Raw genomic sequence first — 24,220 nt, 5'->3', positions numbered from 1 at the left:
TGCTGGGGAGCACATTCCATAGTTTGGCTGCCAATACACAGAAGGAACATCCACCAGCACGAACCCTACTCACCGGCGGAACAACCGCCAGATGCTGGCCCATAGACCGGAGTTGGCGGAAGGGGATGGGGATGTAGAATATAAGCAGATTGGCTAAGATGTCTGGAGAGGAGAGATTCAAAATTTTGAAAGACATGCAAAGAATCGTAAACTTCATGCGTTTAGCCACAGGCAGCCAATGTAGCCGACGAATAGCACTAGAGGTAGGGCATGTCCTGGGCAGACCCAATAAGTTCTAGCTGCAGCCTTTTGGACCCTTTGCAGTCTTGTAATTTCCGCCTTGTTGGCTCCCAAATAGAGCGAATTGGCATATTCCAGTCTAAACCGAATGGAATCCTGGACAATAACCTGCCTAATAGACGGGTCAAAAAACTCTAGCACCAGTTAGAGCCCCCGTAGATTGCCAAAGCATGTTCCTGCTACTTTCTTTGTTTGCGTCTGAAAGCTAAGGGCGGAGTCTACCCACATCCCCATATTTTTTAGCACCTATTTAAGGACGGGTGCACAGCCCAACCTGGAAAGCCACCAGCGCTCGCTCCACAACTCGGTGTCTCTCCCAATCAGCAGCAGTACCTCGGACTTGTTGGCGTTAAGCTGGAGACAGTTGGCAGTCATCCACTCATAGATCTCCGTATCTCTCTGAAACTTGCATGTGTCCTGCCCGGAGTCATCCAAGAGTGCCACTACCAACTGTTTGTCGTCCGCATATGACACAGCTGTGAGCCCTCTGCTTTTTGCCACTACTGCCAATGGTTGAACATATAAATTGAACAGTGTTTGGCTCAAGGCTGAGCCCTGCGGTACCCCATTTTTGATGGTATGGATCTTGGAAGTGACATTGGTAACCAGTTCACATTGTTTTATTAGAACCAAACTATAACTGATCAGAACCCAGACCCGAGAGCACTTTTCCCCCTGCAGAGCCACCACACCTCAGATTTCTAGCCATATGTTGTGTGTGATGGAGTTTCCTTGAGCTCTGCTCAGTCTAGGTGCTTTTTATCAACTTTTGGCCCTTTCCTTCTCTTAAAAGTGATATTTTGACCTTCAGGCAACTCAAAAGTAACAACATTTTGATTATTTTTCCTTGTTAGCACCATGTCAGAGGATCTAAGAAAGGGTTTTCAAGCCTTTAAATCTTATGAGATAGATACCAAGATTATTTTCTGAGGATCCCCATAAAGAACGCCTTTACTGCTTACACCCTCACCATAAACTAAAGGAGTGTAAGCATTGCAGAACTGTTTCGGCTAAGAAAATCCGTCAGTTGAGCCATGTTGCTTCGAATCATTTAGTCCATAGCTTGACGGGGAGGTCATCGATACACATCTTGCCCAACTTGCTGGTGACAACTACAGCATCGGTAACTCCAACGAGGAAGAGTACTGCGACATCTTCCTCGTCAATGAAGATACTAACAAAAATGTTGATGACATTACCGTCAACAGGAACCTTCACTTCGACATCGATCATACCTACTGCTCTCATACCTATGAAGAGGTCAGTTTTTTGCTTGACCTCGACAAACCCATCGACGACCCATTATAAAACAGTTCTAATATCGAAAGAAGGAATTCCTGTGGCTTTACAACCTGATCCAAGCAAAGTGTCTCCTTTACCCTATGTAAGTCTCCTTGAGATGGAAGAGTCAGGGTGTCTCCTCTTCCCCTTGTGTGTCTCCTTGAGATGGAAAAGTAAGGTGATGAGGGGCCATTTGGGCCAGCCTGTACTCCCAATCAGTTAAGTTTCAAATGCCAAGATACGGAGGACGTTGACCCTGGAAGAACACTTCTACATATTTGAAAGGGGATTTTTCTTTTCAAGACGGAGAACAATCTGCTGCTCATCGCTATGACTCTTTTCAAAAACATTATCCATTTGATGAGCAGTATGAGGAACAGCATAGTTCATATGAAGACACTATTTCAGTACCTATATGTATCACTGGTAACTGATGTATGCCAAATGTTGAGCGACTATTGCAGGAGCTTCCCTAAAGATAATGCTCCAGTATAGCCTACTTCAGGGCGTTCTGAAACTGCAGGTGCAGTTTCTCTTCCATATAAAAGTCCTTTGGGCCCGCAAACAAAAGGCAAAACGAGTTTTACCTCCCATCACAATAAGAGATGACTATATTGAGCGTGATGTGGAGTAACCGCCGGAAGAAGGTGAAATTACTCCGGACCCTACAGGTTCTAGCCTGGAATTGGATGGTTATAAAGCTTTTTTGTAGTTTACTTTGCCTACACAATCACCTACTAACTCTCTTCCAGGTGACATAGGAGGTTTTCATGAGCTGTTGGGGCGGACTTCTAAGCATTTTGACTTACCTCTATCAGCAAAACTCTCTGAATGTTTCCTGTACGACTTTAAAGATTCAGCTAAAAAATCGATTCTCTTAATTCCCATTGTACAGTACATTGGAGAGGAAGGATCGAAGCTTATGAAGACCCCAGCTATGGTGGCAGCAGTTGTTCTTCGCCTGGATAAAAAGTATAAGACACTGGAAAAATTCTCCTACATGTCTTATAGGTCATCCACACCCGACCGCTGTTTTCAGACAGGCATTCTAAAGGCAGTCCAGAAACCCTTCTGCCCCATGTTCAGCTCCTCCGGAAAAGGAGGGTAGATGGCTAGGTAATATTGGTAAGTGCTTTTCAGCTATGGCAGCAACTTCTATCAGGGCATCCAATGTGCTAGGCAGTTTAGGATGATATGACAGACCAATGTGGACCGACATATAGGCCCTCCTAGAATTTTTGATGGAGGATAAGAGGAAAGAAGTTAAAGAAATTATTCAAGAAGTTGAGAGAGCTTCCTCTAAAATTATTGAAACAGCGATGAATCTCTCCTCAACAGCTTTTCGACAAATGGCGGGTGCAGCAGTCCTACACCATCACAGTTGACTGAAAGCCACAGCCTTCCGGCCAGAAGTTTAGGCAAAGATATTAGATTTTCCCTTTGTTGGGGAGAATCTGTTTGGGAAACATGTTGATGACGCCCTTCATTCCATCAAGACGAAAATGGCACATTCTCTGGGTACATTTTAATAATGTTGTTTTCAACCCTTTCGAAGAGGCAGATTAAGAGGCCAATTTACGTCCGAGCATCTTACCAACAGTATAGATAGAAGCCCTACTCCCAACAGGGGTATTATCCTCAATATGCACCACAACAGTAATGCAGGGTCACTTCAGCCTTTTCATATTCAAGACAACCTACACGTAGACGTCCGGCTGGGGGGAAACTCCACTACTCCTACAGGCATCAGTGACAACTTGCAGGCACTAGCTGCCTCATTTTGTCATCAAAGGCATCGAGGAAAACATCTTTACAACTTTTATGATCAGTGGAAGAGCATCTGTTAAGACAAATGGGTGTTCGACATGATACAACAGGGCCACACCCTGGAATTTGTTAAAAAGTCAACCTCCTCGCAAGAGGTCTAATCCTCCTCTGTCTCTGCTGAAGGTGGAGATTTATTTGCTTATCTCCAAGGATGCGATAGAAGAAATTCTGTCAATAGATTGCAACAAAGTCTTCTATTCCAACTTCTTTCTCTTCAAAAAGAAGTCAGGAAAATGGTGATGGATCTGAGGCTGTTGAACAAATGCTTAAAGAAGCAACCTTTAGGAATGATATCTTTACATCTATTCAACACCGGGATTATATGACATTTTTAGATCTCATTGATGCATATTTTCATATCACCATATATGAATGAATGCGCCTTTATATAGCGCATGGCTACCCGAGGGCGTCCCAGCGCATTGAAGACACCTAATCATTCTTCACTGTTCAAGGAAAAAGAAAGGTCTTCAGCAATTTCCTGAAACGGAGATAGTTCGCTTCCAACCGAATGGAGTCGGGGAGCTGATTCCAGAATTTTGCAGCATGAAGTGAAAAGCGTCGGCCACCCATTTGTGCCCGTTTAATCCTAGGGACTGTCAGAAATTTTTTATGGTTCTATCTAAGAGTCCGGGTGATCTGATAGAATTGAAACATAGGCTGAATCAAAGCCGGTCCGTTGTCAGTAATGGACTTATGAACAGTGCACATGGCCTTAAACCAAATACTTTCCTGCACTGGCAACCAGTGCAACTGACGTAGGGCTGATTTAGCAGAGCTCCGCTTTGGGACATCCATTAGAAGTCGCGCAGCGCAGGTCTGAACAATCTGTAGGATTTTGATGATTCCCTGAGGTGTGCCCAGGTAAACTGCATTAGCGTAGTCAAGAAGCGATAAAATAAGGGCATCTGAAACATCGGAAGCTTGAGGGGGCATGGGGTGATTACCAATTCAAACCGCTTCCATTTGGACTCTGTTCGGCTCCCAGAGCTTTCACAAAACACATGGCCTCTGTGGCAGCTCTCTTGAGACTAATCGGTCATCAGGTGTTCCCATACCTGGACGACTGGCTTATCAATGGGCCTCACATGGCCATCAGTAAGAAGAGTTACATGCGCTCATCTTCGGCTATTCAGAACTTTGGGTCTAAAGCTGAACAAAGAAATGTCAGCCTTAACTCCATCCAGATTATCGGATTTCCATTGGGCAATTCTGATAGGACCATCTCTAAGGCATACCCAACTACAAAAGGAATTCAATGTATAAAAGCAATAACAGCTTCCCTCTCAGGAAAAAAGTTAACTTCTTTTCGTACGTTCAAGGTAATGTTGGGAATGATGTCACCTTGTATTTCTTTAATCCCAAATTGCCATCTGCGCATGAGACCCTTACAAGAGCAATTGGATGCACAATAGGTTCAAGCCCAGGGAAATTGCAAAGACCCAACCACAATTCCCACAGTTGTGAAATTAGCAATGGCTTGGTGGGGAAAAATATGAAACATCTCTTAGGGCCTATCTTTCATTCCTGTGCAGACCCATATCGTAATGACAGCAACGTTTCTCTAAAGGGTTGGGGAGCTCACCTTCAGGGCCTAGAAATTCATGGAAAATGGCTGTCTCAAGAAGGAAGGATTCATATCAATCTTCTGTATTCAAAGGCCATCTTCTTAGACCTGCAATCTTTTCTTCCCAGAATACGCAATTCCTCTGCCTTGGTAAGGACGTACAATACCACAACCATGTTCTGTAGTAGGGGATCTCTGTGTATAGTCATAATGTAGTGAATAGTCCCGCCCATGTGCGAGGACCCCGGCAATCAAAAATAATCTCTTAAGTCGTCAGAAAATTGCAGAACTGCAAAGACACTTAAGAGAGAATTTAAAGACAACTAATGCAGCCTATGTCCACAGGCTACACTGTCCAGTACTTCAACTAGAAAATTGCACCAAAAATCCACAAACAGCAAAGCCTGTCCAGATTTCCCTTGCTTTAACAGCAAAAACCCTCTGAAATGATAGAGAGGAAGGCATGGACAGACAAGCCCCATAGGCTGCCATTATGTGGCTTAAATAGGATACTGTGCCTTTAAGAGAACCTTCCAGAAACATCTCCCAGTATCCCAGAATGCATAGCAGGTCCCTCTCACTTTCAGTTCTTTTTTCCGGCTCCTGCTAACAGGACCCTGGTGCATTGAGCTCTCCCTTTTTCAAGGGTTTATTGGAGTTTTGTACACTTTTTGGCTTTAAAAGTGTTTTCAGTTGTTACTTGGTGTTTCCTTTCCCTTCTGTGTGTTTGTTCAGGCTTTTAGGGATCTATAATGCCTGCTCTATTCGACAAATGCCCAGCATGTGGAAGGAAGAAGGCCAAGACTGATCCACACGACGTCTGCATTCTCTGCCTCCCTGAAGAGCATGTCCCTGATGATTGTGAGATCTGCCAGACCTTTTCTACAAGGACCCTGAGGGACAGGCTGAAAATTAGGCTCCAAGGCCTGGAAGAGAGGTGGCTGCAGGTGGGTCTGGGCAGGCTGGGAAGGCTCCCTCTGCCCCTGCTGAGGCCTCTGGGGGGGCTCCCCAGAGGCAGGAAGACCAGCAAAAGGTCCCGGTCTCAGTCGACGTCGATTGCATCGACGACGTCGAGAGGGATGACGACGGTGTGTTCCCCTTCTCCCCGGGGCTCCGGGTCGAGGCGGCGTGGAAGATCGACATCGAGAGGCCTGGGTAGGCCGCCGTCGAAGTCACCGCCGACGGCGTCTTCGTCGTCGACGTCGGCGTCGAGGCATCACCGTCGACGAAGGAGGCACCGGCGCTCGCCGTCGAGGCGACACCGCCGGTCGCCGTCGAGCAGGTCGCCGTGGAGGGGATCCTCGACGTCGAGGACTGTGAGAAAACGGTCGACGAGGAGGGAGAGTCGACGCTCGCCGTCGAGGTCTGGCCGTTCGTCGTCGAGGGGGCGACGGTCGTCGTCGAGGAAGAAGCACGCCGGAGTCGAGGGATCGCCGTTCCACGCCTGACAAACGACGCTCGACGTCGAGCAGGAAGAGATCAGCGTCCCCGAGGATCTCCACCTCCCCTAAGCGGCGCAGGAGGGATTCTGGCGCAAAAGGTCACGCTGGATCTGGGGAAGGACGTCGGAGGCGTCGCTCACGCTCTGGAGGATCTGGGTCACAGGCTCCTCCCCCGAAGAAGTCACCGGGCTCGGTGTACTCGGTGGTATATACACCACCTAGGCCTGCCACTCCTCCACCTCCGCCGCCGGTCCCACCTCATGGGCCTGCTCCTTTACCGGAGGTACCTCCTGTCAGGCCACCGAGGTCGGTGTCGCTACCCCTACTCCCGACACCTCCTACGGGGACGCCTAAACCGAGGCCCCAGGATAAACCGCGGAAGACGCCCCCCCGAAAACCGGTGGCGCGCCCGCGTGCTGGGAGGTCGCGCTCCCGTTCAAGAAGGAGGGAACGTTCGTGCAACAGGTCTTCCACACGGTCCAGACGGCGCCACAGGAGGCACAGGTCTCGCTCCCGGACCAGGTCGTCAGGGACCAGGGACTATTCTCCGACCTTGTCGGATTCGCCAGAAACGAGGGTTTCACCGATTGATGATCTGGTGTCCTTCCAGGACGTACTGTTACGTGGTGCGGCAAAGCTGGGCATTACTTTGACGGTGCCCACTCCCAAGACATCGGTCATCTTCGAGACGCTACACCAGAAGCATTTGTCTCGGCCGTTGCTGCCACTTGTGCCGGGTCTGGAAGAACCGGCCATGGACCTTTTTCTCACCCCAGCGGTGACTAAGGCGGCACCCTCGAGGCTGCAGAAGAAGTACCGGGCTCCTGACTCGGACCCGGCCTTTCTAAGGGTGGAGCCCCCTCCAGATTTGGTGATTGTGACGGCGGCGCGCAAACAGCATGCCACCACGCCGTCCTCCACAGTTCCACCAGATAAGGAATCGAGGTGGTTGGATTCGTCTGGGAGGAGAGTTTGTGGGACTTCCGCGACTTCCATGAAGGCCGCTAGTGCCACTGCCTTGTTGGGTCGGTATGACAGAGCCCTCTGGGAATCCCTGCAACAGTTTGTGGAACACCTGCCGCGTGACAAGCGGGAAGACTTCCAAGAGGTGCTGAATGAAGGGATGTTGGTGGCGAATCAAGTCATCAGTGCTGCGGCCGACTTCACTGCTGGCGGCTCATGGTTTCTGTCACGGGATTAACCAGAGAAGACTTGCATGGCTCCGCCTCACGTCTCTGAAACCGGACGCTCAACAAAGGGTGGCCAATCTCCCTTTCTCTGGCCAAACCCTGTTCGGGAAGCACGCTGATGATGAATGGCCCGCATGAAGGCGGAGGCCGAAACGCTCACAGCGGTGGGTTTGGAGAAACCCAAGGAGACCAAGAAGTCGTACCGTCCGTTCCAACGTCGGTTCGGTGGTCAAGGCAGAGGGCGTGGCCAGTCTTCTGGACAACAGCAGCAACAACAACAGCAGCAGTTCAGAAGACCGTTCCAGAAGCGCCAGCGAGGCAGAGGCGGCCACCAGTCGGCTCCAGCGTCTAAAGGCCAGGCCGGGTCTAGGCCCTGAGCGCTTACTTCCCCTGCAACTGTTACCCGCTCCGATGGGGGGAAGCATTCAATCTTTTCTGGCAGAGTGGAGAAAAATTACTCAGGACAAGTGGGTGCTGAATATTGTTTGCAATGGATACAGTCTTCGGTTCATCAGCCCGCCTCCATCAATTCCTCCGGTCAGCTCGCAGTATCAATTGCGCGAGCTCCAGGCGGAGGCCGATATCCTGTTAAGGAAAAGGGCGATAGAAGACGTACCTCTGTCTCAGAGAGGAAGAGGTCTGTACTCCCGGTTCTTTCTGGTTCTAAAAAAGGACAAGAACGAGTTCAGGCCCATTCTGGATTTGCGACAAGCAAACAAGTGGATTCGCAGAGAAAAGTTTTGCATGCTGTCGCATCAGATTTATCCTCAGCTGCAACGGGGAGACTGGCTGTGTGCCATAGACCTCCAGGATGCATACTTCCATGTGCCCATTGCACACAAACACAGGAAGTTCCTGCGGTTCCAAGTCGGCGCCAATCACTATCAATACACAGTACTGCCATTCGGACTGAAGTCTGCGCCGAGAACATTCTCAAAGTGCATGGCAGTGGTAGCCGCACACCTAAGGAAGAACAAGGTGTTTGTCTACCCGTACCTGGACGACTGGTTGATCAAGGCCTCCTCCTTCACGGAAGCGCAAGCACACTTCCAGAACACGTGCGTTCTGCTGAACAAGCTGGGGTTGCACATCAACATGTCCAAGTCTGTCCCGACCCCGGTCCAGTGCATACAGTACTTGGGAGCCTCCATCGATACGCTGTCAGCAAGCGTGTCTCCTTCGGAGGAGCGACGATTATCACTGCTTCGGAAGGCTCAGGCTCTTATGACCACTCCATCCACGACAGTGAGGACGGTGTCTTCTCTACTGGGATCGATGGCCTCGTGTATCTTCCTAACGCCCCATGCACGGCTGCACATGAGACCGTTGCAAGAGTGCTTGGAGGATCAGTGGGATCAGAAGAGAGGATTTTGGGACGACAAGATAGGTCTATCTCTGCATGCTCTTCAGTCTCTGAAGTGGTGGTGTTTAGCGGAGAATCTCCTCAGAGGGGTTCCCTTCCACAAGGACATTCCCACTCAGACTATCGTGACGGATGCTTCTCTCCAGGGCTGGGGAGCGCACTCCGGAGACCTGCAGATTCAAGGGACGTGGTCCCCGACGGAGTCCACGTACCACATCAATTTCCTGGAACTCAGAGCTGTTCACTTGGCGCTGAAGGCCTTTCACCCGTCCTTCCAGACCAACTCTCTGCTTGTACAGACGGACAATACGACCACGATGTATTACCTCAACAAGCAGGGGGGCTCGAGATCACGCACCCTGTCGCAGGAGGCGCAGGCGATCTGGCACTGGCTTCTGGCTCGAGGACTGACTATAACGGCTACCCATCTGCCAGGTGTGCAGAATGTTCAGGCAGACGCACTGAGCAGACTGATTCAGGAAAACCACGAATGGGTCATAAACGACGAAGTACTAGGAGAAGTCTTCGCAAGGTGGGGGACTCCAGACATAGATCTGTTCGCCACCGCCGAAAACAGCAAATGCCGAGACTTCGCCTCCAGGTACTACCAGCCGGGGACGCTGGGGAATGCGTTATGGATCAACTGGTCGAACAGCTTTCTGTACGCTTTTCCACCCATTCCCCTGATTCCGACGGTTCTCATCAAGCTGTCCCAGTCCAGGGCGCGGATGATACTGATTCCCCCAGAATGGCCCAGACAGTGGTGGTTCACGGACCTGCTTCACCGGTCTCTCCTTCCTCACATGCGGCTGCCGTGCAGGCCGGACCTTCTCACGAAGTTCGGGGGGCTGATGTTGCACCCCAACCTCTCGTCTTTGAGTTTGGCGGCATGGCTCCTGAGATAGTGCAATATGGCCATTTGAATCTCCCTGCAGATTGTATGGACATACTGAAGGAGTCTAAGAGACCTTCCACTAGGACTTCTTATGCGTACAAGTGGAAGAGATTTTGTATCTGGTGCAAGTCCAAGAACTATGACCTGTGTGAGGAAGATGTCATCCTTCCTTATCTTCTACAGTTGGCACAGTCTGGCCTTAATGTCCATTCTATTAAGGTTCATCTTGCTGCTTTGACTGCCTACAGGAAATGCCCTTCACAGACTTCCTTCTTCCAGATCCCTGTGATCAAAGATTTTTTGGAAGGCTTGACGAAAGTGTTCCCTCCTGTCAGGCTTCCTTCGCCTTCATGGGAAATGAATGTGGTGCTGTCCAGGTTGATGAAGGAGCCTTTTGAACCTATTCATAAGGCTTCGTTGCAGCACCTGTCCTGGAAGGCGGCGTTCCTCGTGGCCATTACATCGGCCCGCAGGGTGAGTGAAATTCAGGCGTTGTTGCCAAGAACCTTATACTGTATTTCATGCTGCTAAGGTTGTTATGCGTACTCACCCTAAATTTCTTCCCAAGGTTATATCTGATTTTCATGTCAACCAGACCATAACTTTGCCTACGTTTTTTCAGAATCCTTCATCTTCAGCGGAAAGGTTGTTATATTCCCTGGATGTTAGGAGGGTATTGAAATTTTATCTGGATAAGACCAAAGATATTCGTAGGTCTGACCAATTGTTTGTTAATTATGGATCGGTCAGGACGGGTCTTGCGACCTCTAAGCAGTCTATCTCTAGGTGGATTGTGTCCTGCATTCAATTGTGTTACCAGAAAGCAAATAAGACCTTAGGGGGTAAACCTAAGGCTCATTCCACCAGGGGCAAAGCTGATACGACAGCTCTGCTCCGTAATGTTGCAATTGCAGAAATCTGCAAGGCGGCCACTTGGAAGTCGGTCCATACCTTTGCTAAGCATTACTGCCTGGACACTGATGCCAGGGCAGACGCTCAGGTTGGGCAGGCTTCGCTGCGAAATCTGTTCGCACAATAGTGGTGTTATTTCTCTTTTCTCCACCGCCGCTTTCGTGTGGGGATGGGCTTGCCATTCTATTCACTAGATTATGACTATACACAGAGATCCCCTACTACAGAAGGAGTCGTTTCTGTCCTGTAACTCCAGTTCTGTAGTAGGGGTATCTCTGTTATAGTCATAAGCCCCCTCCCGCCTCCCCGGTGGAGAGAGAGATGTTCATGTAAGGAATGCTACAGATCTGGCGTGTTACGCCTTCAAAAAGAACTGAAAGTGAGAGGGACCTGCTATGCATTCTGGGATACTGGGAGAAGTTTCTGGAAGGTTCTCTTAAAGGCACAGTATCCTATTTAAGCCACATAATGGCAGCCTATGGGGCTTGTCTGTCCATGCCTTCCTCTCTATCATTTCAGAGGGTTTTTGCTGTTAAAGCAAGGGAAATCTGGACAGGCTTTGCTGTTTGTGGATTTTTGGTGGAATTTTCTAGTTGAAGTACTGGACAGTGTAGCCTGTGGACGTAGGCTGCATTAGTGGTCTTTAAATTCTCTCTTAAGTGTCTTTGCAGTTCTGCAATTTTCTGACGACTTAAGAGAATATTTTTGATTGGCGGGGTCCTCGCACATGGGCGGGACTATTCACTAGATTATGACTATAACAGAGATACCCCTACTACAGAACTGGAGTTACAGGACAGAAACTACTCCTTCTGTCTCGCCAATCAGGCGGGGGGGGGGGGGGGGGGGGACATAATGTTTGCCAAAGTATTCTTGTGTAAAAATACATGTTTGCCACCTTTTTTTAACAGGGAAATAGAGTCCACAGAGCGTAACTCAAAAAACCGCTTATGCCATGCGGACGGCCCAAAATAAGAGAAGGCCCGTCCCCAAGCTCTGGCACGGTGAATCTTGGGGATCCTGACCTGGAGGCTGTTGGCTGATCGAAAGTTCCTAGTGAGGACGTAAAAGCTGCCTCTTGCCCATTGGTAGCCCGTACCTGTGTGATGGAGTGCTTTGTGAAATAGGACCAGCACTTTAAACAGCATCGTCTTCCTTATTGGAAGCCAGTGGGAGGCACAAAGGTGAGAGGGCACGTGCGTTCTTGGAGGTAGGCTAAGAAGAAATTGGGCTGCCGTGTTCTGGACCACCTGCAGTCTATTGATCCGGTAGTTAGGTCGTAGATGCAGGGCATTCCCCCAATTCAACCTCGAAGTTATGAGGCCTTGGCCAACCAACTTCCTAGCAGAATATGAGTGGAAGTGCAAGAACGTCTTTAAAATGAACAGCAAACCAAAGCACGCTCCTACCACAAAATTAATTTGTTTGGAAAGATAGACGCTGTCAAATTTGACACACTGATTCTTGACTGTTCCCCCACCCCCTGCCGAGTGCCTGGTGAGGGGGTGCTTCAGGCCAGGTCTGCCATGTTTCCCGGGGATTTTGACTGAAGAAAAGAATTTTGGGTTTTCTCTGAGTTGCACTTTTGTTGATTGGTGGTTATCCAATGAAATACACCTCCTGGACAAGATCTGATGGATTCACCTGCAATCACTTCTCTCTTTTCTCAGGAGAACAGCTATGTGTCATCAGCATATTAGATCACTTTTGCCCCTAAGACTTCCGCCAGCTGGGCTTTTGTGTGAAATTAACGTTAAACAGTGTGGGGCTCAAGGCCTAGCCCTGAGGCACCTCCACTACCTGCTCCAGGGAATTTGAAGAAAAGAAGGGACCCATACTTCCTCTACTCTGCCCTCCAAGAAGGAAGCAAGACACTCCAAGGCCTTTCCTTTTACCCAGATAGGTTGGAGATCCGCTAAAAGCCTGGTGTGGGGGACTGTGTTGAAGGCCGCTGACAGATCTCTCAGTATACCTCTTATATTCTTTTATTTTACCCTTGTGCTCGAAATCTGAGGTGTGGTGGCTCTCAGGGGATGAGTGCTTCATGGTCTGGGTTCTGATTGGTTGAAGTTTGGTTCTAATAAAACAATGTTAATTGGTTACCAATGCCACTTGACTTTTCAATGGTTTTCAATGCTTAGATATAGCACTGCTTATTATTACTGTGGGACTCCCACCATGACGACGGGGAAGATTCAAGCATGTGAATCTCTGAAAGATATCAATACTGGAGTACCACAGTGTACAGGTAAGTAACTTGTTTTTTCCTGGTGACTATAAATTCACCCAGATACATTAGCAAGCTGTAGGCCCTCGGCAGTACATAGCCGCACTCTAGCCTGAGTGACAAAGGTAAACTTACACTTTTAATTTTACAATTTTGTACAATTAACAAAGCGATTTTATGAGTAGTATCTTTACAACTGCCTATCTTTTTATGTGCCGTGTCTCTGCCACAAGTGGGAGATTCCACAGTCGTAAAGATACTACTCGTAAAATTGCTTTGTGAATTGCTAAAAATCATAAACTTACACAAAAGTATGTTTACCTTTGTGAATCGGGCCCATTGTCTTTTATTGGAACAAGGTGATACAGAGGACTCGCCTCTTTTTGGTCACCAAGATGCGGTATGATTTCTATTTCATAACACATGTTTTTCCTATATAGCTCCATAGCTGAGAACATTTACAATGTGGAGCGCATTCTCAACTTACATGTTTATTAAGGAAGAGCCAGTACTCTGCATTGTATGAATCACGTTTCCATCACTTTTGGTTGCAAATAATACCAGTAGACCTGCAGATGAGGCTGCCGTTGCTCCATGGATCGGTTCAGATAACTACCACTGCAACACTCTTCATGGGACAGTCCTCCATTGGTTGTCCTAGCACACATAACCAGAGCCAATGCGGTTTTGGTGGCATTCTTCAGAGATGTCTGTGTCAGATGTATATGCATGCATATTTGTTAAAAACATGGCATAAAGTTTAGGTCAGACGTTATCCAAGACCTTTTCAGTTTACAAACATTATATATAAAATATATTTCCTTATAAGGGCTTTCAGCCAGCTTGCTTGATCCACTGCTCTGTTGTTGTCATTTACATTTTTCTTCTGCCCACTACAGCAAACCCAGTTCACAGTGAATTATGGCATACTGCTTTTTCAATTCGAAAAGTCTTTATTTGAATGCACATATCATAAAAGACAGTACATTAAAAGTATTAAGCATTCCATTCTCATAGGGATGACAAAACTGGCACAGTAGAAAAGTGAAACAGGTTACTCCATCCATATACACAATAATTTAGTCTAAAAAGCAAGACAAAAAACTATAAAAAAGCCTAAAGAATCCCAACCCATAATACAGTAAGTACTACAGAATTGATGTGACTAGGTTAATAATTACATTAAAAATCTTTATATCAAGCTTAGCTTATGTGCATGGATTGCCCACATCCAGTGTAAAAATTTGGCAACAGCAATCGCTATAGGTTCCATACAATCTGTTTTTAATATCCTTAGCGCCTCTTTCTCAGTTTTGATGCCCTTCAACAGGCAAATGGGCTTCAACCATGTGTGCCTCGGAGGTTTGTACACTGGGCATATAAATAAAATATGTGCTATAGTTTCCGGCTGTGTCGGACAGAATGGACATCTTGTGCTAGACTTGGCGCGCCATTTACCGGTAAATGAATTAACTGGGAGTGCACCCACCCTAAATTGGTGGTACCGTTTCCTATTACTAGGAAGCGTAATAAAATCCCAGTGCCCTTCATAAGCATTATCGTGTTTGATCTCCAAGAAATCTCTTGATAGAGAAGGACTAGTTAGTATCCTAAAACGTTTCCTGGAGACCATATTCCAGTATAACTCCTTAAAGACCTTTCTAGGTGGAAAAACATTAACTGCGGGATTTAGCCACAGGGAGTTTAGACCCATTGCGTTGTAGGTTGCCTTAGCCTCTTTCAGCCATGGGATTTTGCACGCACTATTGGCATCCCTAACCTCCAGAAAAGCCCGGGCGTACTGGGAGAGCTCAGGGGTAACCCACAATCTCCTCCAGTAGGCCACGTGTCTGTAACGTGCCACATCCTCTACGCGCTGGCATCCCAGATCATAGAAGAGGGGCAGTAGTGGCGTGGATTGAGGGATGAACTTATTTTGAGAATTCGTCAGTGCCGCTAGATTGCTAAACCCCCAAAGTTCGGCTCCATACAGGAACGAAGCACTGATTTTGGTATTATACATTTTAAGCACGGGGGCAATCAGCTTTGTAAGTGAGAGGCGCTGTTCCTTTATTAATGCACCAGCCAGTTGTGCATGTTTAAGTGCCAGTTGATCAATGTGAGGTTTCCAGTCTAGTTTGGAACCTAGGGTTATACTGAGATAGGAGAAAACTGCTCTAAGGTAACTTCGTTCATAGCTACCCTCTCTCTTACAGACTTATGCTTATGTAACACCATGAACTTTGTCTTGTTCACATTAATAATAAGACCATGGTCCTTCGAAAACACCCCAAATCTCGCAATCTCCTTCTGGAGACCTTGTTGCATTTTAGAGATTAACAGGGTGTCATCTGCAAACATTAGCAGAGGGATCTTCCTGCCATCAAGTGTGGGGGCGTCAGTAGGATGATTCGTAAAATACTGGATCACCCTGTTGCTGTACAAGGAAAAGAGTGTTGGTGCAAGTACACACCCTTAACGAACCCCTCTGGCAATTGGAAATCTATCTGTTACCCTCCCTTGCTGACCCCATCGCACTTGTGCGAATTTCGCATCGTAAAGTTTGATTAGAAAAGCCAATAGGTCAAGGGGCATACTCTGTTCCGCGAAAACACTCCACATCTTGGCACGCGGAACTAAGTCGAATGCCGACTTAAGATCCACAAATGCGACATACAGCGTGTCGCCTCTAAGGATCACCACACGCCAGTAAATTAAAACAAATCTAAAAACCTGATCGATGGTGCTTGTGTGTGAGCAGAACCCAGCCTGTAAAGAAGACAGGAAATCGAACTCGTCGATCCAGCCTTGGATTCTGCTCAGCACGAGCCTAGCAGTCACCTTCTGGATACAATCAATTAAACTTATGGGCCTGTAATTACCAGGATCTGAACGATTCCCCTTTTTAAAAGTCGGGATAATCCCAGCGCCCTTCCATGAATCAGGTATAGGGAGCCTTTTGCAATAGCGTTCGCCAGGGACTGGATATAAGTCACCCATACTTCCTTATGTAAAAACAGATCAGCTGGTACACAGTCCAACCCGGGCCCTCTACCCCTCAGGCCATGTTAAGTGCTGTTTCGACCTCCAGCTTGGTGAAATGTAAGGGAGGGTTGTCTACAAGAATGTTGGGAAGACCAAGGGATGGCTCAGGATCTCGAACCGGGGAGGCAAACTGAGTCATAAAATGTGAAACCCACAACTCCGGTGCTACATGGTTGGAAGGTGGTCCACTAGGCTTCCCCTTGCCCCATTTAACCAAATTCCAGAATGCAACCATATTCCGGTCTTTACTGGCATGGTACAGCTCAATCCAATACTGCTCGTCCCATTCCCTTTTAGCCTTGTGTTGCACTTTCTTATATTCCACCCTCGCTTTTTTAATTCTGTCCCTGTTTTTAGTTCTTATCGCCCTGGCTAATGCTATACATGCTTCCCTGCAGGATTTCCCATACCATGTTTCCACCACTGGTTTGGCACTGTTCTTGGGATTTTGTACGTTAGCTGTAAAAAAGCCCATGAGCTTGTTAAAAAGTTTAGTATGGATTGGAATGACTTTAGACTCAATTTCCTGCTGAGTAAGACATTTTTGAAGATCTACTATAGCCTCGGAGACCAACTTGCTCAAAACCACTAGGTGATCCTCTTTGTTGAGGCAGTTCGATCATTTTACTCTCCAGGTATCATTGCTGAGCTGTACTTCAATACCCACTGAACAAACTTAGGGGGCATAACTTCCTAGCAAATGGAGGGACAGTACTAGGGGGTTATGGTCACTTCCACCCTTTCCATGACAACCATGTCCTTGAGGAAGGACCAATGTTCCTTATTAAAAAGTATATAGTCTATACGACTACTACACTGTCCGCTACTGAATGTGGGAGCGCCCTGCTTGTCAGATTTTGTCCTCCCATTCACAGCCCTTAACCTGTGTTCTAAGCATAATACTTTGAGCTGCAATGCAGCTTCCGTCCACTTTTTGATGGGGGGTAGGGATAGTTGCGGAATGTCCCAAGAAAGGTCTTCCTCAAGGGCAAGATCTACATCATTACTATTTTTCACAAGGAGCACATCCGCACATAAAGCCCTTTTGCCAAGGACTGTTGTGGAAAAGTGGATTTGAAGACCAAATTAGTTTTTTGCTTTTAACAGTTTATTTTTATATTGGCGAGGTCACTGTAGCTCATCCACCAAAAGGTTGCAAAAAAACAATGACAAAATCATGGCAAAAACAAGCAATAAAAAAATCCAATCAGGCAGTCAACTCCAGGCTTATTGATTTTGCCAATGCTCGATTACTGTGCTAGAACCCCAGAGGAGTTAATAGAGTAGCAAAAATGCAAGTGTGAAGGGTATTCAAAGTCACTGACCCTGAACAGTGCCTGATTCAATTTGATGGACAGGTTTCACATTTTCTTTCACATGCATTGAGAGGGAGTTACCCTGCAAGTTCAGAACAAACAAGTTCTTTATTAATGTCAGTGACTAATATTTAATGCTTTTAGGGAAAAGTTCCCCCTTGGCTCTCTTCTGATCCAGTAAGACGAGGCAGGGCCGAGCATTTACCAAATGTAATGTTTGCAGGGATTTGTTCTTTAAATATCCAGGTTTTCAAAACATTTTCTTCTTAGGGTGACACTCCCATAGAGCTGGACTCGAGATTATGGCTCTCCTCTTTAATATCTATATAGAACATGTGTCTAAATGTTGTATAATTGAAGTAAAGACATTTTTATTATAAATATTGTAAATGTAAATGTACAGGAATTTATAAAGCGCAAATCACCGAGCGGTTTCTAAGCGCTTGCTTAGGGAACCCGTCCTGGTATTCCCCTGTGAGATAACCCCGGCAGGGTATCCGCAAGGTGAAAGCCAGGCATCCCGCCGCGAGGGGCCGTTGTGGAGATTAAGCAAGCTATTGCCCAGAGTCGCAGAGTGTGAACCCGTGAATCGAGTAGGCACCGGAGCGAGAATTGTCGAGTCCATGGACATTTTAGGACTCAAGACCCCGCCGAGCCGGGAATTGAACCCTGGTCCCCGGCTGACCTCTGCTTCCAGGTCTGCCTCCTCTAACCAGTGAGCCACACTTCTCCACATTGTTGTATCAGATGACTATACAAACACATGTTTATTATAAGCTCATACTAAAACTGATGCTTGTGACTGCTTTACCAATGCCAGTTCTTTTATCAGGCCAATGACATGTCTTCATTCTACATGTAATTATGAAATATGACTCGCTGTGGAAGCTCATCCCTGTGTACTCAGTGGGGCATTCCAATTAGTGATTATGATCTTGATGCTAGGAGTTCCATTTAGCACTATACTAATACCACAGACGTTCACTCTTTTCTTGTGTTCTTCTGCTTTTAAATTATCAGTGGAGCAGCTGCCTGAGAGAAATAATAGGTCAAGCCTGTCTGTGGCAATGCCACCCCAAGTAAAATAGCGGAGCCCTAAGGTTGGGACTGTTAGCAAAGATGTTTTTAGTTCTGAACAAGAAAAAATTCTTTGCCCTGCACAAATGTGATATCGCATTTAATAATTCTAACCCAGTGATTCCAGATACTCAAACACACAAACAGCGTGTTTCTTAGTGACCATGACCGTCAGGCATCCATAACACTATTATTCCGCCAGAGTCTGTCATTGGTAGTATGGGCATGGCTCATTATTTAAAACCCTATAGAATATTGTAGAAAAGCAGTACCGTGTTCATTGAATCTTCTCGTAGTCTGGATATTTATCATCTGGCTTCTGTAAGAAAATCCATGAAAGAACAATATGTTTTCTCCTAATTTGAACACTATATATGAACCAAAGAATCAAGACAATATAGTCTCAGCTCCAGAGATAAAGAATTCTCTTCTTTTTGCTAAAACTTATTGTTCCCCTTTCAGTACCTTCTTCAATACAGACACTTCCTTAAACCCCAGCCCAACTCTCATATTCTTAAAAAAATAATTTGTATTCTTAAAAAATAATCCTTATGTGGAATTGTTAACGTATAGACACCAAATCCCCCACACCCTCTATTTAAATAATTATATTGTATTTTTCTGTATTTATGTTGCACTGAATACCACGGCTGTGGTATTTCTGGGCACTGTTACTAATAGGTGTTATTTTTCCATTTAATGGAATGTTGTTTATACATTTCCAAATATTGAGTTAGCCATGCCAGCATTCAAATGCATAACGAGGTAGTCCCACATAGATGTCTGCAGCGAATGCTTAAATCAGTGAGCCACATGGCCGTCTTGTTATTGATATCACTGATGAAAGCTCTAAGTGCTAGACACCCATGGAAGAAAACAATCGCACACAATGTTTACTGTGTGCTCCTTATATATTGATTAGGAAAAAGTGTTCACTTCAATACAATCTCTGTTACTGCCATGGTCAATAATGAAAGAGTAATGTCTTCCGCAAAGGCATGGTACTGTGAAACCCAACGCCCACATTTCCCACTGTATGGAGGTTTAGAGGACTCTTTGTACTTTGTCAGGCGTTACCCCAAGCAGTAACACCAAATGTTGCACAGACTGTGCATGTTACTATTTGTAACTTCAGAATTTAAGTTAGCTGGCTTGAATTATCTTTATTAATATGTATTAATATGAATAAAGTACATAGACTTATTCTGTCTATACCAGCCATTTACTAATTAATTTTCAAATCATAACCCTAACCTTATATGTTTGCTTTTTCCATTACATTTAGCCTCCAGAAGCCCAGGAGACAATGCAGAGTATTCTACTACACATGAACGGACAGAATCTGGTTCTGATCATCAAGGAGCGCATTCTGATACAGGCTCTCTCTCCCCTCCCTGGGAAAGAGAGCGTAGAATAAATTTTCATACTTCAGGTAATCCTTTATCTCTGTCAGCTTATATAGAGCTCAGGTATTCATCCTACAGAACAGGTGCTATTGAAGAAGACTCTAGCTGTAAAAGATCCATGGTAAACCCAGTCAGTCTGTGGTCCTGTCTAAAGCACCAGGTTTTAAGCTGGTAACAAATGTAAAAGTGGATAGATAATTGTTTTAAATGCAGGGAAAGAGAATTCCAAGTTTTTGCATCCAGGAAGGAAGAGGCGCCGTTACCCGTCCAAAAATGCTTGAACTTGAGCACTGAAGTAATCAGGAGTTGGGGCGGAGATCCAAATATGAAGCCTGCAAAGGATACCTTTTTATGAGGGAAGACAGTTAACATGAGTAGTGGATTACATTTGTATTACATGTTAACAAGCTTCTTTTCCTGATAGTAAACAGTTTGTTACCTGGGAATAATTTATATACGTGGCCAATATTGATAAAAGAAGAGGCAGATTATGGTATTCTACTTAATGAAAACCTTGTTGCCCAAATAATCTTTTAGGGGTTCTATCACACTTTAAGCAGCAGAACTTTAGGGTCTATCATAAAAATGTTGGGTATTAACTTTGAAGTGTTTTATCTGAATGCAGATAAAACCAAAATGTCTTCCATGATATGCCAATCTCTACGCTAACTCAGAAACCACACACTTCCCTTTACAAAGAAAGGCCAAAACACCTTACACACACCACTAGTCCACTTATTCAGCACCACGCACTACATGCCCCTAATTAAACATAAGATAATGAAGACTATATAACAACCTTCATCGCCATCTAATTCATAGTTTTCAAAAGTCTCTTCACGCCCACTTGTTCTACTACACTTCATGACTAACAACCTTCTGCTTTTTGTCATGACTGGGAAATGAGGTGATTGGACTTATGGGGTAAAGTATTTTACAGTGCATAAGAATGGCGACTAAAGCTGCCTTGCTAGATCATGACATGATGTGGAGCGCAAGACCTTTTGTGTTGTGTTCGGTGCATATTTTCTAGAGTCATTAAGTTTTTGTATCCTTTTCGTGTGTATTCTTCAGTAGCTGGGAGAAATATAAGTCCCCACTTCACTATTTTATTTGTTTTTATTTATAGTTTCTAATATAGTGCAGTTGTTCACCCAAAAAGTATCATGTTGCTTAAAAAATACCAGTGTTTGCATCAAAAAAGGTATCAGCTAGGGTTACTTATTCATCAGAGAAGGAGGAAATAAACAGATATTTAAGATTTTGTTAAACTATAGGAGAGAAGAGTGAGAGCATAAGAATAGCAGTCCCAATCTTTACTCAGTGGTCACACTAAATGTGTATGCATGTAGAATTTCCTTGGTGTTAATGTGTTTAAAGTAGGTGAATATTTTATCTCATCTGTTGGGTCAACTTGCAATCTTATGTATGCACGCCTTTGTAGCTGACTATTACTTTGTTGAATTAAGAAAAAACAATGACATTCTTAGTCATGCAGTTGTTATTAATGTTCATATACATGTATTATCTCCATCTGTATTTGAGATCTTAGAACAAATTACAGTATTTCTTTATTAAACGGTCAGTTGACATCTGTAAGCAACAGCTTTTTCCCACTCTTAAAAGGGAAGAGAAATTATAGTGGACTCTGCTTCTCTAAGGGAGATAGGCTGCTCCAGATTTCCACAATGCAGTAAGATTTTAGGTTTTCTTTTTTTTTATCTCAATATTGTTTGAGGATCCTTCGCTTTAGTAAGCACTATTTGTGGACACAGTAGATTTAAACTTTCTACCTCTCAATTCTTTCACGTCTTCAATTCTTTTAGTCTCCATGGTGTCACAATTTGACAAGTGGAAACGAGCCAAGGTAAAACAACTATTTTACCTGCCAGTTTACTTCAAAGTCCTTCTATTTTATTTGCCAAAAAATTCCACACAGGAGAGTGAGGGGTATTAATCCGGCATTGGCCATGGTTGGGGTTCCATTTGAGTGTACTGGATGTAATTCTGAGACCTCTCTCCGAGCTACAGGATGCCAGGCTTGTCAAAGAACTAGGAGGGATAGGTTGGACATAGATAGTGCCCTGACTTCCAATGTGATCTCTGATGTTTATCTTAGTAGTTGTTCACATTCTCCACTGGTGAGAACTGGGAAAATTATGCCAAGGGGGAATATCTTTTAAAAAACGAGGGTTTGCAATAATTAGTGACATATGATTCCAGAATTGGAGTGGGACCACACATGGGGCCTTATCAGTGATGTAAAGGCTTGTCATATCAGTGCACTGGAGCTGAGGGCACTTCATTCTGCTTTAAAGTATTTTCTTCTCACTAACTCAATATCTCAAGAGGAATGAAATCCACAAAATTTCAAAGGAGGCTGAAACAAACTGGTACTGGCTCCAGGTAAATTCAAGAGATGTTTTATGTCTTTATCCAAGTTGTTCTGCACACTATCTTTCTTTCATGACTGGAAGTATGTTCCAAGTTCTACATCTGCTTGGAAATGTATTTCCTAGTAGCCGGAAGCATGAAAAGCACACATGAAATAGTGATTAAGTCACTACAATAGTAACATATGATTTGCTCCAACTTAACAAATCAACAGTATCTAGGTATATCTGAAAGAACACCCATTTAAGTGGTTATTTAGTTTTCATGTATGATTGCTTTTGAATGGCATTAAATCCATATATTTAAAAAACATAATATGCCACGAGTCTTCATACATCATGAGATTTAGAATACATTCTTCTTTTTTTTTCTTTTAACCTATTTTTATTGCGATTTACCTTAGCATCACATAGGCATATGGCAAACCTACAGATTCATGTTACATATCCATTTTTAGTAATCTCATCATGGTCCCTGCACATGCATTGCAATATATATATGGTCCAACAGGAATAACTGGTCCAAAGTAAAAACAAGTAAACATAATAAGTAACTTTAGGTAATAAAAGTGGTGTTTTCAAATAGAAAGATTCAAGAGAAATACTATTATCACCCCGTCAAGTTTCCCTCCCTCATATATCCTCACTCCTGTACACAGGGATAATGTTATATACATGCAAAATGGCACTGTCTCACAGCATCCCTACAAGATGTTTCCTTCATTTTTGTGGCATTTAAGTTCAAGATAAGGGAAATAGGACAATCATTAGGCCCTCGGAGCTCGGTGTTGAGCAGAAGTCGGGCACTATCTCACCTTAGTCCGGAAGATCCTCTTTAAACTCCTGCAACTCATGTAGCAGATTGTCCCAATTTGCATCATCCGGTGCCTGACACCAAGGGCAATGCGAAGTAGACCTACATACCCTGTGTAACCGTGCTGGGATGAGATAGGCTCTGTGTAAAAGGTTATGCTGAATGTATTGAAACTTGGCATTAAGGGAAAGTTAATGTGGACATAGCAGAACCCTGTTCCATTCCTTTTGTGTCTATTCTTGGCCTATGTCATTTTCCCCAGCACCTATGAGTTGATAGCAAGGCGTCCTACGATGTATATTCCAAGGCTCACGTAAACCCAGGTGTATACTGTGCTGCATGTGAACCAGTATGTGCTGCTCCGGCTTCATGTTGGCAGTCTGCCACAGTCAGGCCAACACGGCCTACAGACAAACATGGGCCAAGAAATGGCCTGCCGGTAATTCACACTCCATCTATAACTGCTTGAAGGGTATGAGTATGCCATTACGGAACAGAGTGCTCAGGGTGCCAACACCTGCAGCCTCCGTGTCGTTAGTCCCCCCTCCTGACCAATTCCCGAAAAGGCCCGATGGAACTGATGCAGATGTCGGGGAGTAATACTGTGATATAGTCTGCATTAGACTCCGGTTCCTGCGAAAGCTATTATGTGCTACAAGCAGCCTATTGTAGGCTTCTCGTGGAATCCTCGCTTGTGGTAAGAAGGCCTCTCGTACCACTTGTGCGTGGTTGGTTGATGGCAGTCCCAGTTCTTCCAGGAGTCGTACCACTAACCAGCCGGCAGGGCATTGTAGTTGTGCTGCTAAGTAATAATTTCAAAGTTAGGAGCCTGAGGCCCCCTTTGTCGGCAACTTGTACAGAGTGACTCAACTCCTACCTTTAATCCAGAGGAAGCCCTCAGCATAGCGTGAAGGGCACAGAACGTGCTTCGGGATTTGTTCACTGGAAAATATAGGAGACGTGGGAGCATCACCATTTTAGTCGGGGATACCCTACTTTGGACAGTGAATGGAAGCATGCTTCAGAATGCCATTTGGGGGTGAAGCGAGGTGATGGCCCTAGTAAAATTGCATTCTATGAAATCTTGTATGGTATGATAAATATTAATGCCGAAATATCAACAGGTGCGTGGCTCCCAGCGGAGGAGGTGCGAGCCCACCCTTAG

The 24,220-nt window shown here is 45.4% G+C and overlaps 1 protein-coding gene across 7 annotated transcripts in view; it reads left to right on the top strand.

Moving 5' to 3' along the window:
* Positions 1-24,220, top strand: part of MIA2 (MIA SH3 domain ER export factor 2) — a 626,403-nt gene that overhangs the window by 546,661 nt on the left and 55,522 nt on the right. For all 7 annotated transcript variants that reach the window (XM_078659761.1, XM_078659760.1, XM_078659759.1 and 4 more), the window contains one exon: positions 19,728-19,874. In XM_078659761.1, coding sequence (XP_078515887.1) covers positions 19,728-19,874 — 147 coding nt within the window. The remainder of the gene's footprint in view (positions 1-19,727; positions 19,875-24,220) is intronic.

This window comes from Lissotriton helveticus, chromosome 9 (genome assembly GCF_964261635.1).
Source record: "Lissotriton helveticus chromosome 9, aLisHel1.1, whole genome shotgun sequence".
NCBI classification, from domain to species: Eukaryota; Metazoa; Chordata; class Amphibia; order Caudata; family Salamandridae; genus Lissotriton; species Lissotriton helveticus.
The sequence above is the reverse complement of the archived record's forward strand: the minus strand, read 5'-3'. Positions and strand labels throughout refer to the sequence as shown.